Below are 15,829 nucleotides of genomic sequence, written 5' to 3' on the forward strand. Positions count from 1 at the left end.
TGAAACTACATCTCTACTAAAAATACAAAAAATTAGCCAAGTGCAGTGGCGTGCGCCTGTAATCTCAGCTACTTGGGAGGCTGAGGCAGGAGAATTGCTTGAACCCGGGAGGCGGAGGTTGCGGTGAGCCGAGATCGGGTCACTGCACTCCAGCCTGGGCAACAGAGCAAGACTTCATCTCAAAAAAAAAAATAAAAAATAAAAAATAAATAAATAAATAAATATTGTAGTGATAGTATTACATATAAATCCCAATGAAATGTTATTTGAATGTTTCTAAAAGCTAAAATCAAGTAATAGCTCCAGAAATCAAAATGTGGTATACAAAATAACATTATATATACACAAAATAACTATTATATTGCCTATAATAGTAGCACTGTCACATATTACTATTAATAGAAAAATAGACCAATGTGTTAAATATATTGCGTAGTAATTTTGTTTTTAGCATAACCTTACAACATTTCATTTTCTAACATCATTCTACTTCCACTTGCGCTGATTTAAAGGCAACAGAAAGAAAAATCCCTTAAAATAATATTAACCTCAAAACATACATAATCAAACAAAATGGTTGGATTGCTGTGGCTCAACTTCCCAATTTGTCTTCCAGAAGGCTTCACATTTTCCTTGGTTAGGCGCCTACGGAGGAAAAAAGAGGTGGCAGGGAACATCTTAAGTAACATTCCTTATAATGTTGATAGCTTTGTTATATCATCATGGGGGAAAAAGCAATTATTCCCCAAATATCTAAAACAGATTCATGTAAACAACCACATTCATCACATCCTTTATGGTAGATTTGGGCTATTTTGGTTAGGGATTCTCTCAGAGGGTATTGAGATTTTATATTAAATGCTTAACATTTATAAAATATACATTTCCACTTTATAGTCATAGTCTAATAATCAGTAAAACTCTTAATGTACTCTACAAGTACATAAAACTCTTACAAAGAATCAAAATTATTTCAGATTTAGGAGGACTCATCAGTTTAGGGATTAAGATATCAAATTTGGTGTCATGCAATGAAATGCCTCATGCCATCTGGCTCAGTGACTCAGAGTAATAGGTAATGCCACACTCCTCAATATGTAAAGTTATCTGCTTTTCATATTCAAGGTAAACAATATTTTGAAACTAAATTATACTCCTTTCCTTCCTCTTTATTTCTTCCTTTGCTCATTATCCTTTTGCCAGCATTCTGCAAATTTTATCTATGAATTCTTACAGTTCAAAACAATTATTACACAGAATCTTAAATGACTCTCCTGAGATTATTACATAATAAATCTAGAGACTTCAAAAGGCTACAAGTGACAGGAAGGAAGCTTTCTAGGATGAAAATATAATGAAGTAAATTATTAATTCAGTTTATAATTCAGGAGATGTGACCATTCTCCAAGTGACAAATTTGCTTTAATTAATTTCTCATGACAAATCTGGCCCCATCAATCAAAACTGTTTCATCATCAACTGCTTCCCTTTCCAATTCTCCATATCTCAGTTTTTATTCATAGAAAAGAGAGACCATTAGTTTTAAAAGTTAGCTATACAGTATTTTGTTCAAATTTCCAACTTACCACTACCTGTCCCTATTTCTAACCCCAATATTTCAGGTGCCTCCCTCTACTTGGCAAGGCCAACCCCTCCTCTCTGTTTTTCATTCCATTCCCTTCTGCCTCCATCACCCTAGAGGGACAAACAAACAAAAATTAAAGAAATATTTTCTTGTCTTTGTCTTCCCCTCAAACTACCAGTGTCTGGCATATGGAACACAATAAACATTTGTAGAAAGAATTATTAAATGCCATATAGCAAGCTCATATTTTAAATAGTATTGAAAACTCATGAAATTCTACAAGTAATAAATTAATACATTATATGCTCAATGTAAAAACTTCAAACAGTAACAAAATCATATTGTTTAAGCCTGGTAAAATAGTTATAGCTTACAAATGTAACAAAAATCCAAGTATATTAAAAACTCTGCACATATTATTCTGTAGTAAATTTTATTTTTATTCATTCATTCATATTAATGCCTTCGATGACGGTCAAAGTACTAAGCATTAGAAATACAAGGAAGATTGTGTCTCAGCCTTTTGGCTAAGGTCAGTGTAGAAATACAAGGATGAGGCTGGGTGCAGTGGCTCACGCCTGTAATCCCACCACTTTGGGAGGCCAAGGCGGGTGAATCACAAGGTCAGGAGTTCGAGACCAGCCTGGCCAACATGGTGAAATCCCATCTCTACTAAAAATACAAAAAATTAGCTGGACGTGGTGGCAGGCGCCTGTAATCCCAACTACTTGGGAGGCTGAGACAGGATAATCGCTTGAACCCAGGAGGCAGAGGTTGCAGTGAGCTGAGATCATGCCACTGCAGCACTCCAGCCTGGGCAACGGTGCAAAACTCCATCTCCCAAAAAAAAAAAAAAAAAAAAAAAAAAAAAAAAAGAAAGAAATAGAAGGATGAATAACAGAGTAACAGTTCCTGCTCTCAAGCCTGGTCCAGTGAAGGAGACAGATTTAAATTCATTTATTAAATTTCAATATTCTAAAAAACAGCAATCAACAGAACAGTACTTATATGCTATTGATAATATAAAAGGTGGCTGGGGTGTGGTAGCTCACGTCTGTAACTCCAGCGCTGGGAGGTCAAGGTGGGAGGATCACTTGAGGCCAGGAGTTCAAGACCAGCCTGGGCAACATAGTGAGGTCCCATTTTTACAAAGAAAAACAATATTAATATAATAATAATATTATAAGAGGGGGATAATATATTTGTATTGGCTTGCATATACATAAGAATATATAGAAGGATAAATAAGAGACTAAACAGTGGTTACTTTTCCTTGGGGGGAAGAACTAGTAGATAGAGGATGGGGTGAGACTTTTTGCTGTATGTATACCTTTTATATTTACTGAAACTTAAACCATGTAAACACATAAACTATTCAAAACATTAGATAATTAAAAAGAGAAAAACAATCATAGCAATGTACCTAGAGGTATGATAACATTATATGCTAAAGAATAGTGATGGAAATAAAGATTGATTGTGTTTGGCAGTTTATGCTAGGGAAGCCTTCACTGGAAGTAACACTGGAGCTCACTCTCCAAGAATGAGGTCACCAGATGGAAAGGGGGAAAGGAAGGTAAGGGAAAACCTGTACAAACAGAGGGAACAAAAAGTATATACAGGGGAAGAGAAGCTAAGGAGAGAGTGGTACATTTAGGGGAACATAAGTAGGCTCAGTACATCTGGAAGTAGAATTGGCAGGAAAGGAGGTTGGATGCAGGGAAGGACAAACCAGGGAGGCCCTCTTATTTATATCACCATGTCATAAAGCTTAACATATACCTTCAGGTAAAGTCAGTCACCAAAGGATTTTTAAGTAAGAGAATATACAACTGTAATACACCAGACAAAAGAACTAAGGTAGTGGTGGTAGAGACAGTGGATGAATTCAAGGTATTTAATAATGCTTAATGTATTATTAAACAATCCATGCAGAGCACTTAGTTTAATGCCTGGCACATATAGTAATAGCTCCCTAAATATTAGCTGCTGTTGTTAAGCTAGAAACTGTACCTGGAGAACTCTTAAGTCCAGAAACTCTTTCAGATCTAGTATCAACTCCTGCCAAACAAAACTTCCCCAAGTGAAATCATTTAGTCTCATCTATCCTCCCATAGCACTTTATTCATACTGTATAACAGCACCTATTAAACTAGGTTGTATCAATATAATCCATAGGCTCACAGGAAAAAAAAAAAAAAAACTAGATTGTGATCATGCACACACCTGTCTTCCCAATAGGCTGTGACCAGAAACAATATCACTGGGCAAGGACAACATTTAACAGACATTACACACTGTTAAATCTAACTAAACTGAGAATGAACTACTTTTAATTAGAATAACCATACCACTGCCATGAATTTAAAAAAGGAATAACAACTGACAATAGCCTCGCTGAAAACACTTGCAATACAGTAATATAATTAAGCATCTAAACTAATACTAATCTGAAGTACATGATTTTCATAATTAAACTTCAAATAATCTACTGGGAAGTAGAATATCACTCTTATGTTTTTAATGATATGAAAATAAAGGTGTACAAATTTTTTAAAAAAAGAAATTTCTCAAAAGTTGACTCCCTATGGAGATAGTTCTAGATAATTTCATTAGTTCTTCCTAACAGATTAAAAAAATTTATTATGGTAACTTTCAGCAGAGGAAATTGCTAGAACTTTTACTACCTTGCACAAATCACTAAAGGTAAGCAAAGGCCACAGCAGGCCGTCCTTAAAAAGAAAAAACAAAACCCTCATCCTATAATATGATGCACGTATTAAAGAGGATTTCCATTAGATTTTTATCCATATGTAAACACAACAACTATGAAAACATTAACTTGGTAGTCAAAATGAACTAAAACCACAGTTAATAGTCATTCCATCTGTAGTATATAAATCAGCTATACCATTCACTACACATAGGCTTTCTCAAAACTGAGGCTCAGACAAGCTACCTAAAAGAAAGTAAATTAGATTCAGATATAATTTAGATTAATATGAAAAATAAATTAAAACTTACTTCATGATATATTTGGCTCTGTCTATTGTTTGAGCTTTAACTTTTACTAAAAGTGGGTGACTGTTATAAGTTTCATTCTTCCACTGGCCATACAGACGATATCTTAAAAAACGATGAGATGAAGAATTAGGAAAAGTTAAACACTTAGAGGTTAATATACTAGAATTACTAATAGTTAAAAACCTGAAAATAATATGTATTTACCTATGCTGATATGGAAATGTTTTAAACATTCCCCACAGTTCCTCAGACATACAAGCATTGCAGTCCATCAAAGAAAGAGATGGAAGTAGTACCTGGTCAGTAATGCTAAGCAAACAGCTAAGGATAACTTCCTAAAAGAAAGAAGGAAAAGTTATTTCAGTAAGAGGTCTATATTAATATAACCAACAATAAATTTATAACAGCCTTGGGAAAATTACCATTTCTTAATAACATAACACACAATATCCCATTCCTCACCCACCCTTTTCACAAAGCTTATTTATGTTTCTCCATCTAAGACATAAAATGGGGTGAGGAAAGGAAAGGGGTAGCAAAAGAATGAGGAACTTTTATCTCTCTTCCTTTTTCAACGTATTAGTCCTCAGGGGAAAAAATGTTAATCTTAAATGATAACTTTGCATAAGCCGCCAAAAACTATAATCAGCATCTACATTATAAAAACAATTATTCATACAGATGATTAACGCTTGTTCACAGTAAAATTTGTAGTATACTGTAGCAAGACAAACATTAGACACATTATTGGATTTTTCTAGTCTCTTACCGTTTTTTCTTTATCTTCTTGTTTGCTTCCATCAGACTGAAACTACAATTTAAAAAAAGAAATTAATAAAATACAAAAAGGTTAATATTATGGTGTCACAATTAATTTCTAATTTGAAAAAACTTTAACTTGCACATGGTTGTAAATTGTTCTTACTTTTTACAAATATGTAGATTTTAAATATAGCCTGTTAACCTTTTTAAATTTTATCTATGTTTCTAACCTCTAAGTCATACTTGACATCCATGAATTTTAAGTGTCAATTTTTATAAACCAATTCTTTTCTCAACCTATCAAACCAAAGCATCCTAAAATTGATCTAATTATTTATTATAAAAATGTAGCAAGAGCCGGACGCAGTGCCTCACGCCTGTAATCCCAGCACTTTGGGAGGCCACCATGGGCAGATCACCTGAGGTCAGGAGTTCGAGACCAGCCTGGCCAATACGGCGAAACCTCGTCTCTATTAAAAATACAAAAATTAGCCAGGCATGGTGGCGCGCACACCTGTAGTCCCAGCTACTCAGGAGACTTAGGCAGGAGAATCACTTGAACCCGGGAGGTGCAGGTTGCAGTGAGCCGAGATCGTGCCATTGCATGCCAGCCTGGGCAACAAAAGCAAAAAAAAAAAAAAAAAAAAAAATTGTGGCCAGTACAATAACTTCATTATAATACATTTGCATTTTTCCATCCAGAGATTATAGTTTTTCTTCTATGGAATTAGTATAATCAAACACTAAAGCAACAAAAATGCAAAAACAAAGACAAAATTAAACGCAAAGAAATTTAAAGCTATCTTTTAATTCACCACTCCCAAAGTCCTCACTGAAAGATAAGCCCAAAATACCAATAACGTTACTAACAAAGACAAAACCATTGCTTAAATTGTACAGACTGAATGAAAAATCCTAGGTCCATATTATATAAACAATTTGCAGATTTACAGATGAGCCCCTAAAGTGATGTTTGACAAGGATGTCTATTAATTCAAAATGAAACAGTGAATGATATTTGTCTGAATATAAACAGATAGAGGGCTGGCGGAGGCTGTAGAGGCCAAAAAGACAACTGAAGTACTGACAACCAGTGACAATCTAGATTTCTGGCAAGGATTTAGCTCAATATCAAGTGAGAAAGAGGGAAAAGCTAATATGTAGATAACAAGCTTCTTATTTTCTTGGTAGATAAGGGTATTTTGTGTATGCATACGTTTTCACACCTCAGTAATATGATGCATATTACCACAGGAAAAGTCTAACCGTTATGCTACATTTTCACATAACACTAATTCAGGGCCTGCCATGTTACCTTTATGGGAAAATACATACGCTCAATTTGTTTTTAATTGGTAGGTTCAAAAGGTATGGTTCCTTTCATAGAAATAATTTATTAAGTCAACATATATCCTGGTAAGCAAAGAAGGAACTGGGTTATAGAGGAGTGGCCTGGCAGAAAAAAGCCAGATGGTTTGGTTTGGTTTGGTTTTGGGGTGGTGAGGTGGCACACACATAATTCTGGTGGCATATAGGGTGTACATTGGGAAGCAAAAATACAGGTATCCTGTAACTGGAAAAACTAGGTATATTATGTCGGGGATAAAGACAGTTAAGCTCCTCCTTTCCTGGTATACTATAATTTAAACAAACCTAATAAAGCGACACACAGTTTTCTTCCCATAGAAATAAAACATTTTCTTATTTACTAAGTTGTCCTAATTCCCTTTCTAGGTGACTCATACGAGTTTCAAGCATCTATTCTCTAGATTTCATATCAATTTCAAACATCGATTCTCTAGATTTCATAAGCAGGAAAATTTGAAAAGGGGAAAGAAATATAGGAAGCAAAATAAAACCATCTAGAAGAGCAGTAAAAGACCTTCCTATCAAAGTCGAATTATAACAAGAATGTACAAAATTAAATCAAGAAGTACATGCAAATAAAAGCAATTTTCTTTTGTTTGGTAGGAAAATACATTCCACTCCCTTGATACTTTTTCTTTTAGTTTAATTTGCTTTTTAATTCAAAGCAACTGTAAGACTCTCACATAATACTGTGTTTTATTGAATGCCAGCTAGAAATGGGAGGGAGACAGAAACAGGGAGGGAGAACAAGAGACATGCATTCATTCATTCATTCATTCAATGACTAGATTCCAGGCATTGGGAATTCAAATATGAACAGGACAGAGTACTGGCACCTCTTGAAGATCACAAACTGTACTTGGGCCAGGCACAGTGGCTGATGCCTGTAACCCAAGCACTTTGGGAAGCTGAGGCAGACAGATCATGAGGTCGGGAGTTCAAGACCAGCCTGACCAACATGGCGAAACCCCATCTCTCCTAAAAATACAAAAAATTAGCTGGGCATGGTGGCATGCGCCTGTAGTCCCAGCTACTCGGGAGGCTGAGGCAGGAGAATTGCTTGAACCCGGGAGGTGGAGGTTGCAGTGAGCCTACAACATGCCACTGCCCTCCAGCCTGAGCAACACAGCAAGACTCTGTCTCAAAAAAAAAAAAAAAAAAAAAAACAGATTTTGAAAATGGAAAATAAAACCTGCAGATCTATGAAGATCAAATGGGAAGTTAAAAAAAGCTATATTGATTGTTGAGACCTGGCAAATTGTTTAAATTTCATCAGCCTAACTTCGATGAACTCTCAGAAATCATGGCTTCGGTGGCTGGCAAGATGGCCAAATAGGAACAGCTCTGGTCTGCAGCTCCCAACAAGATCAACAAAGAAGGTGAATGATTTCTGCATTTCCAACTGAGGTACCCGGCTCATCTCAGTGGGCCTGGTTAAACAGTGGGTGCAGCCCACGCAGGGCGAGCCAAAGCAGGGTGGGGCATCGCCTCACCCGGGAAGTGCAAGGGGTCGGGAACTCTCTCCCCTAGCCAAGGGAAGCCGTGAAGGACTGTGCAGTGAGGAACAGTGCATTCTGGCCCAGACTAAGCTTTTCCCATGGTCTTCGCAACCCACAGACCAGGAGACTTCCTCTGTGCCTACACCACCAGGGTCCTGGGTTTCAAGCACAAAACTGGGTGGCCATTTGGGCAGACACTGAGCTAGCTGCAGGAGTTTTCTTTCAAACCCCAGTAGTGCCTGGAACACCAGCGAGACAGAACCATCCACTCCCCTGGAAAGGGGGCTGAAGCCACAGAGCCAAGTGGTCTAGCACAGCAGATCCCAACCCCACAGAGCCCAGCAAGCTAAGATCCACCGGCTTGACATTCTCGCTGCCAGCACAGCAGTCTGAAGTCGACCTGGGACGCTGGAGCTCAGCGGGGGGAGGGGCGTCTGCAATTACTGAGGCTTGAGTAGGCTGTTTTCCCCTCACAGTGTAAACAAAGCTACTGGGAAGTTCAAACTGAGCAGAGCCCACTGCAGCGTTGCAAAGGTGGTGTAGCCTGACTGCCTCTCTAAATTCCTCCTCTCTGGGCAGGGCATCTCTGAAAGAAAGGTAGCAGCCCCAGTCAGGGGCTTATAAATAAAACTCCCAACTCCCTAGGACAGAGCACCTTGGGGAAGAGAAGGCTGTGGGCACAGCTTCAGCAGACTTAAACGTTCCTGCCTGCCAGCTCTGAAGGGAGCAGCAGATCGCTCAGCACAGCGCTCAAGCTCTACTAAGAGAGAGACTGCCTCCTAAAGTGGGTCCCTGACCCCTGTGCCTCCTGACTGAGAGACACTTCCCAGCAGGGGTCGACAGACACATCACACTGGAGAGCTCTGGCTGGCATCTGGCGGGTGCCCCTCTAGGAGGAAGCTTCCAGAAGAAGGAAAAGACAGCAATCTTTGCAGTTCTGCAGCCTCCGCTGGAGCTACCCAGGCAAACAGGGTCTGGAGTGGACCTCCAGCAAACTCCAGCAGACCTGCAGCAGAGGGGCCTGACTATTAGAAGGAAAACTAACAAACAGAAAGGAATAGAGTCAACACCAACAAATAGAACGTCCACGCAAAAACCCCATCCGAACGTCAAAGACTAAAGGTAGATAAATCCGCGAAGATGAGAAAAAAACAGCACAAAAAGGCTGAAAATTCCAAAAACCAGAATGCCTCCTCTCCTCCAAAGGATCAACTCCTCAACAACAAGGGAACAAAACTGGACAAAGAATGAGTTTGAGGAATTGACAGAAGTAGGCTTCAGAAGGTGGGTAATAAGAAATTCCTCCAAGCTAAAGGAGCATGTTCTAACCCAATGCAAGGAAGCTAAGAACCTTGAAAAAAGGTTAGAGAACTGCTAACTAGAATAACTAGTTAAGAGAAGAACATAAATGACCTGATGGAGCTGAAAAACACAGCATGAGAACTTCCGGAAGCATACACAAGTATCAATAGCCGAATCGATCAAGCAGAAGAAAGGATATCAGAGACTGAAGATCAATTTAATGAAACAAAACGTGAAGACAAGATTAGAGAAAAAAGAATGAAAAGGAACAAACAAAGCTTCCAAGAAATATGGGACTATGTGAAAAGACCAAACCTACGTCTGATTGGTGTACCTGAAAGTGACGAGGAGAATGGAACCAACTTGGAAAACACTCTTCAGGGTATTATCCAGGAAAACTTCTCCAATTTAGCAAGACAGGCCAACATTCAAAATTCAGGAAATACAGGGACCACCACAAAGATACTCCTCGAGAAGAGCAACCCCAAGACACATAATCATCAGATTCACCAAGGTTGAAACGAAGAAAAAAATGTTAAGGGCAGCCAGAGAGAAAGGTCGGGTTACCCACAAAGGGAAGCCCATCAGACTAACAGCGGATCTTTCAGCAGAAACCTTACAAGCCAGAAGAGAGTGGGGGCTAAAAATAAACATTCTTAAAGAAAAGAATTTTCAACCCAGAATTTCATATCCAGCCAAACTAAGCTTCACAAGCGAAGGAGAAATAAAATCCTTTACAGACAAGCAAATGCTGAGAGATTCTGTCACTACCAGGCCTGCCTTACAAGAGCTCCTGAAGGAAGCACTAAATATGGAAAGGAAAGACTGGTACCAGATACTGCAAAACCTACCAAATTGTAAAGACCATCGACACTATGAAGAAACTGCATCAACTAACAGGCAAGATAACCAGCTAGCATCATAATGACAGGATCAAATTCACACATAACAATATTAACCTTAAATATAAATGGGCCAAATGCCCCTAAATTAAAAGACATAGACTAGGAAATTAGATAGGGTCAAGACCTATCAGTGTGCTATATTCAGGAGACCCATCTCACGTGCAAAGACACACATAGGCTCAAAATAAAGGGATGGAGGAAGATTTACCAAGCAAATGGAAAGCAAAAAAAGCAGAGGTTGCAATCCTAGTCTCTGATAAAATAGACATTAAAACAACAAAGATCAAAAAAGACAAAGAGGGGCATTACATAATGGTAAAGGGATCAACGTAACAAGAAGAGCTAACTATCCTAAATATACATGCACCCAATACAGGAGCACCCAGATTCATAAAGCAAGTTCTTAGAGACCTACAAAGAGACTTAGGCTGCCACAAAACAATAGTGGGAGACTTTAACACCCCACTGTCAATATTAGACAGATCGACGACACAGAAAACTAACAAGGATATTCAGGACTTGAACTCAGCTCTGGACCAAGTGGACCTAATAGACATCTACAGAACTCTCCACCTCAAATCAACAGAATATACATTCTTCTCAGCACCACATCACACTTATTCTAAAATTAAGCACATAATTGGATGTAAAAGACTCCTCAGGAAATGCAAAATAATGGAAATCATAACAAACAGTCTCTCGGACCACAGTGCAATCAAATTAGAACTCAGGATTAAGAAAAAACCACACAACTACATGGAAACTGAACAACTTGCTCCTGAATGACTACTGGGTAAATAACGCAATTCGGACAAATAGACAAGTTATTTGAAACCAATGAGAACAAAGACAAAACATACCAGAATCTATGGGATGCAGCTAAGGCAGTGTTTAGAGAGAAATTTATAGCACTAAATGCCCACAGGAGAAAGTGGAAAAGATCTAAAATCGACATCCTAACATCACAATTAAAAGAAGTAGAGAAGCAAGAGCAAACAAATTCAAAACCTAGCAGAAGACAAGAAATAACTAAGATCAGAGCAGAACTGAAGGAGATAGAGACACAAAAAACCCTTCAAAATATCACAGAATCCAGGAGCTGGTTTTTTGAAAAGATTAACAAAATAGACTGCTGGCCAGATTAATAAAGAAGAAAAGAGAGAAGAATCAAATAGACACAATAAAAAATTATAAAGGGGATATCACCATTGATCCCACAGAAATACAAACTACCATCAGAGAATACTATAAACACCTCTATGCAAATAAACTAGAAAATCTAGAAGAAATGGATAAATTCCTGGACACATACGCCCCCCAAGACTAAACCAGGAAGAAGTGGAATCCCTGAATAGACCAATAACAAGTTCAGAAATTGAGGCAGTAATTAATAACCTACCAACCAAAAAAGGCCCAGGACAAGACGGATTCAAAGCTGAATTCTACCAGAAGTACAAAGAGGAGCTGGTACCATTCTTTCTGAAACTATTCCAAATAGAAAAAGAGGGATGCCTCCCTAACTCATTTTACAAGGCCAGCATCATCCTGATACCAAAACCTGGCAGACACACAACAGAAAAAGAAAAGTTCAGACCAACATCCCTGATGAACACAGATGCAAAAATCCTCAATAAAATACTGGCAAACCAAATCCAGCAGCACATCAAAAAGCTTATCCACCACACCACAGGCGTGAGCCACCACGTCCAGCCCCCACATTGCTTCTGGCCTCCGTGGTAGACCTCCCAGACGGAGCGGCCAGGCAGAGCCGCTCCTCACTTCTTCCCAGACACGGGGCGGCCGGGCAGAGGTGCTCCTCACTTCCCAGATGGGGCGGCCAGGCAGAGACGCTCCTCACTTCTTCCCAGACGCTAGGTGGCCGGGCAGAGGCGCCCCTCACTTCCCAGATGGGGCGGCCAGGCAGAGACGCTCCTCACTTCTTCCCAGACGCTAGGTGGCCGGGCAGAGGCGCCCCTCACTTCCCAGACGATGGGTGGCCGGGCAGAGGCGCTCCTCACTTCCCAGACGGGGCTGCCGGGCAGAGGCGCTCCTCACTTCTTCCCGGACAGGGCGGCCGGGCAGAGGCGCTCCTCACTTCCCAGACGGGGCGGCCGGGCAGAGGCGCTCCTCACTTCCCAGACGGGGCGGCCGGGCAGAGGCGCTCCTCACTTCCTCCCGGACGGGGCGGCCGGCAGAGGCGCTCCTCACTTCCCCGGACGGGGCGCCGGGCAGAGGCGCTCCTCACTTCCTCCGGACGGGGCGGCCGGGCAGAGGCGCTCCTCACTTCCTCCCGGACGGGGCGGCCGGGCAGAGGCGCTCCTCACTTCCTCCCGGACGGGCGGCCGGGCAGAGGCGCTCCTCACTTCCCCGGACGGGGGCGGCCGGGCAGAGGCGCTCCTCACTTCCTCCCGGACGGGGCGGCCGGGCAGAGGCGCTCCTCACTTCCCAGACGATGGGTGGCCGGGCAGAGGCGCTCCTCACTTCCCAGACGGGGCGGAATTCAAGACCAGCCTGGCCAACACGGTAAAAACCTGTCTCTACTAAAAGCACAAAAATTAGCTGGACATGGTGGTGCATGCCTGTAATCCCAGCTACTTGGGAGGCTGAGGCAGGCGAATCGCTTGAACCCAGGAGGCAGAGGCTGCAGTGAGCCGAGATTGAGCCACTGCACTCCAGCCTGGGTGACAGATCGAGACTCAGTCTCAAAAATATATATATATATAAAATATATATTTACATATATTTTTTCTATGTAGAAATATATTAAATATGTATATATTATGTATTTTAATATATATTTTATATATTATATATTTTAATGTATTATATATTTTATATATATTTATATAAAACAAAATCTAACATTGGAGAACCTTCCCTTAACCTTGTTTTGACTTTCTAGCACTTACCATCTAGTGGGAGGTTGACAGTATAGAAACTGGCATTAAAATATACACTAAAAAAAGTTTAGTGGCTGGGCACAGTGGCTCACACCTGTAATCCCAGCACTTTGGGAGGCCAAGGCAGGTGGATCACCTGAGGTCAGGAGTTTAAGACCAGCCTGGCCAACATGGTGAAACCCCGTCTCTACTAAAAACACAAAAATTAGCTGGGTGTGGTGGTGAATGCCTGTAATCCCAGCCACTCGGGAGGCTGAGGCAGGAGAATCGCTTGAACCTGGGAGGTGGAGGTTGCAGTGAGCTGAGATCTCGCCACTACACTCCAGCCTGGGCAACAGAGCGAGACTCCGTCTCAAAAAAAAAAAAATTTAGGACACTTTGAAAACACAGTGAACAGGCACCTACAGTAATCATTTTCCTTGTCACTAAAACTCATAAAACAATGGCTTTGAATGGCTATATGATATTACATTATGATGATATAGCCCAAATTAATTAACCATTTACTTGTTATTGGAAATTTAGGTTATTTCCTATTTTAAATAATTAAAAATATAAATACACCTTGTAAATAACATCATATTGCATATCTTCATACATGATCTTTTTCTTTTTATCATATAAATTAAGCTTTATCATGAGTACATAATCTTTTTCTGCATCTTTAATTATATTCTTAAGAACATTTTTAAGGCTCTTGTTAGATATTTCCAAATTGATTTCCAATGTATACTCCCAGGAGAGGGTTAATTTCATGGTTCCTCTTGTGAATGGTATCTTTATTTTATTCTTTAAATATTTCATTTCTGTATGTTGAATAAATGTACAACAGAAAAAAAAAAAAAAAAAAAAAAAAAAAAAAGCTTATCCACCACAATCAAGTCGGCTTCATCCCGGGGATGCAAGGCTGGTTCAACATATGCAAATCAATAAACGTAATCCATCACATAAACAGAACCAATGACAAAAACTACCTGATTATCTCAATAGATGCAGAAAAGGCCTTCGATAAAATTCAACACCCCTTCATGCTAAAAACTCAATAAACTAGGTATCGATGGAACATATCTCAAAATAGTAAGAACTACTTATGACAAACCCACAGCCAATATCATACTGAGTGGGCAAAAGCTGGAAGCATTCCCTTTGAAAACCTGCACAAGACAGGGATGCCCTCTCTCACCATTCCTATTCAACATAGTATTGGAAGTTCTGGTCAGGGCAATCAGCCAAGAGAAAGAAATAAAGGGTACTGAAACAGGAAGAGAGGAAGTCAAATTGTCTCTGTTTGCAGATGACATGATTGTATATTTAGAAAACCCCATCATCTCAGCCCAAAATCTCCTTAAGCTGATAAGCAACCTCAGCAGTCTCAGGATACAAAATCAATGTGCAAAAATCACAAGCATTCCTATACACCAATAATAGCCAAATCATGAGTGAACTCCCATTCACAATTGTTACAGAGAGAATAAAATACCTAGGAATATAGCTTATAAGGGATATGAAGGACCTACTCAAGGAGAGCTACAAACTACTGCTCAAGGAAATAAGAGAGGACACAAACAAATGGAAAAACATTCCATGCTCATGGGTTGGAAGAATCAATATCGTGAAAATGGCCACACCACCCAAAGTAATTTATAGATTCAATGCTATCCCCATCAAGCCACCAGTGACTTTTTTCACAGAGTTAGAAAAAACTACTTTAAATTTCATAAGGAACCAAAAAAGAGCTCATATACCCAAGACAATCCTAAGCAAAAAGAACAAAGCTGGAGGCATCATGCTACCTGACTTCAAACTATACTACAAGGCTACAGTAACCAAAACAGCATGATACTGGTACCAAAACAGATACATAGACCAATGGAACAGAACAGAGGCCTCAGAAATAACACCACACATCTACAACCATCTGATCTTTGACAAACCTGACAAAAACAAGCAATGGGGAAAAGATCCCCTATTTAATAAATGGTGTTGGAAAACTGGCTAGCCATATGCAGAAAACTGAAACTGGACCCCTTCCTTACACCATATACAACAATTAACTCAAGATGGATTAAAAGACTTAAATGTTAAGACCTCAAACCCGAAAAACTCTAGAAGAAAATTAAGGCAATACCATTTAGGACAAAGGCATGGGCAAAGACTTCATGACTAAAACACCAAAAGCAATGGCAACAAAAGCCAGAATTGACAAATGGGATCTAATTAAACTATTCTGCACAACAAAAGAAACTATCATCAGAGTGAACAGGCAATCTACAGAATGGGAGAAAATTTTTGTAATCTATCCGTCTGACAAAGGGCTAATATCCAGAATCTAGAAGGAACTTAAACAAATTTACAAGAAAAAAAAAACCCCATCAAAAAGTGGGCGAATGATATGAACAGACACTTCTCAAAAGAAGACATTTATGTGACCAACAAACATGAAAAAATTGCTCATCACCACTGGTCATTAGAGAAATGCAAATC

The 15,829-nt window shown here is 39.6% G+C and overlaps 1 protein-coding gene across 8 annotated transcripts in view; it reads right to left on the reverse strand.

Moving 5' to 3' along the window:
* Nucleotides 1-15,829, reverse strand: part of THOC2 (THO complex 2) — a 135,633-nt gene that overhangs the window by 39,900 nt on the left and 79,904 nt on the right. For 5 of the 8 annotated variants that reach the window (XM_030806599.1, XM_030806595.1, XM_030806600.1 and 2 more), the window contains exons 13-16: nucleotides 5,379-5,420; nucleotides 4,814-4,944; nucleotides 4,610-4,711; nucleotides 561-645 (exon numbers count right to left, since the gene is read on the reverse strand). In XM_030806599.1, coding sequence (XP_030662459.1) covers nucleotides 561-645; nucleotides 4,610-4,711; nucleotides 4,814-4,944; nucleotides 5,379-5,420 — 360 coding nt within the window. Of the gene's footprint in view, nucleotides 1-548; nucleotides 646-4,609; nucleotides 4,712-4,813; nucleotides 4,945-5,378; nucleotides 5,421-15,829 lie in introns of all 8 variants that reach the window. The other 3 variants (XM_030806596.1, XM_030806593.1, XM_030806594.1) reach the window with 1 other exon arrangement.

This window comes from Nomascus leucogenys, chromosome X, assembly GCF_006542625.1.
Source record: "Nomascus leucogenys isolate Asia chromosome X, Asia_NLE_v1, whole genome shotgun sequence".
NCBI lineage: Eukaryota > Metazoa > Chordata > Mammalia > Primates > Hylobatidae > Nomascus > Nomascus leucogenys.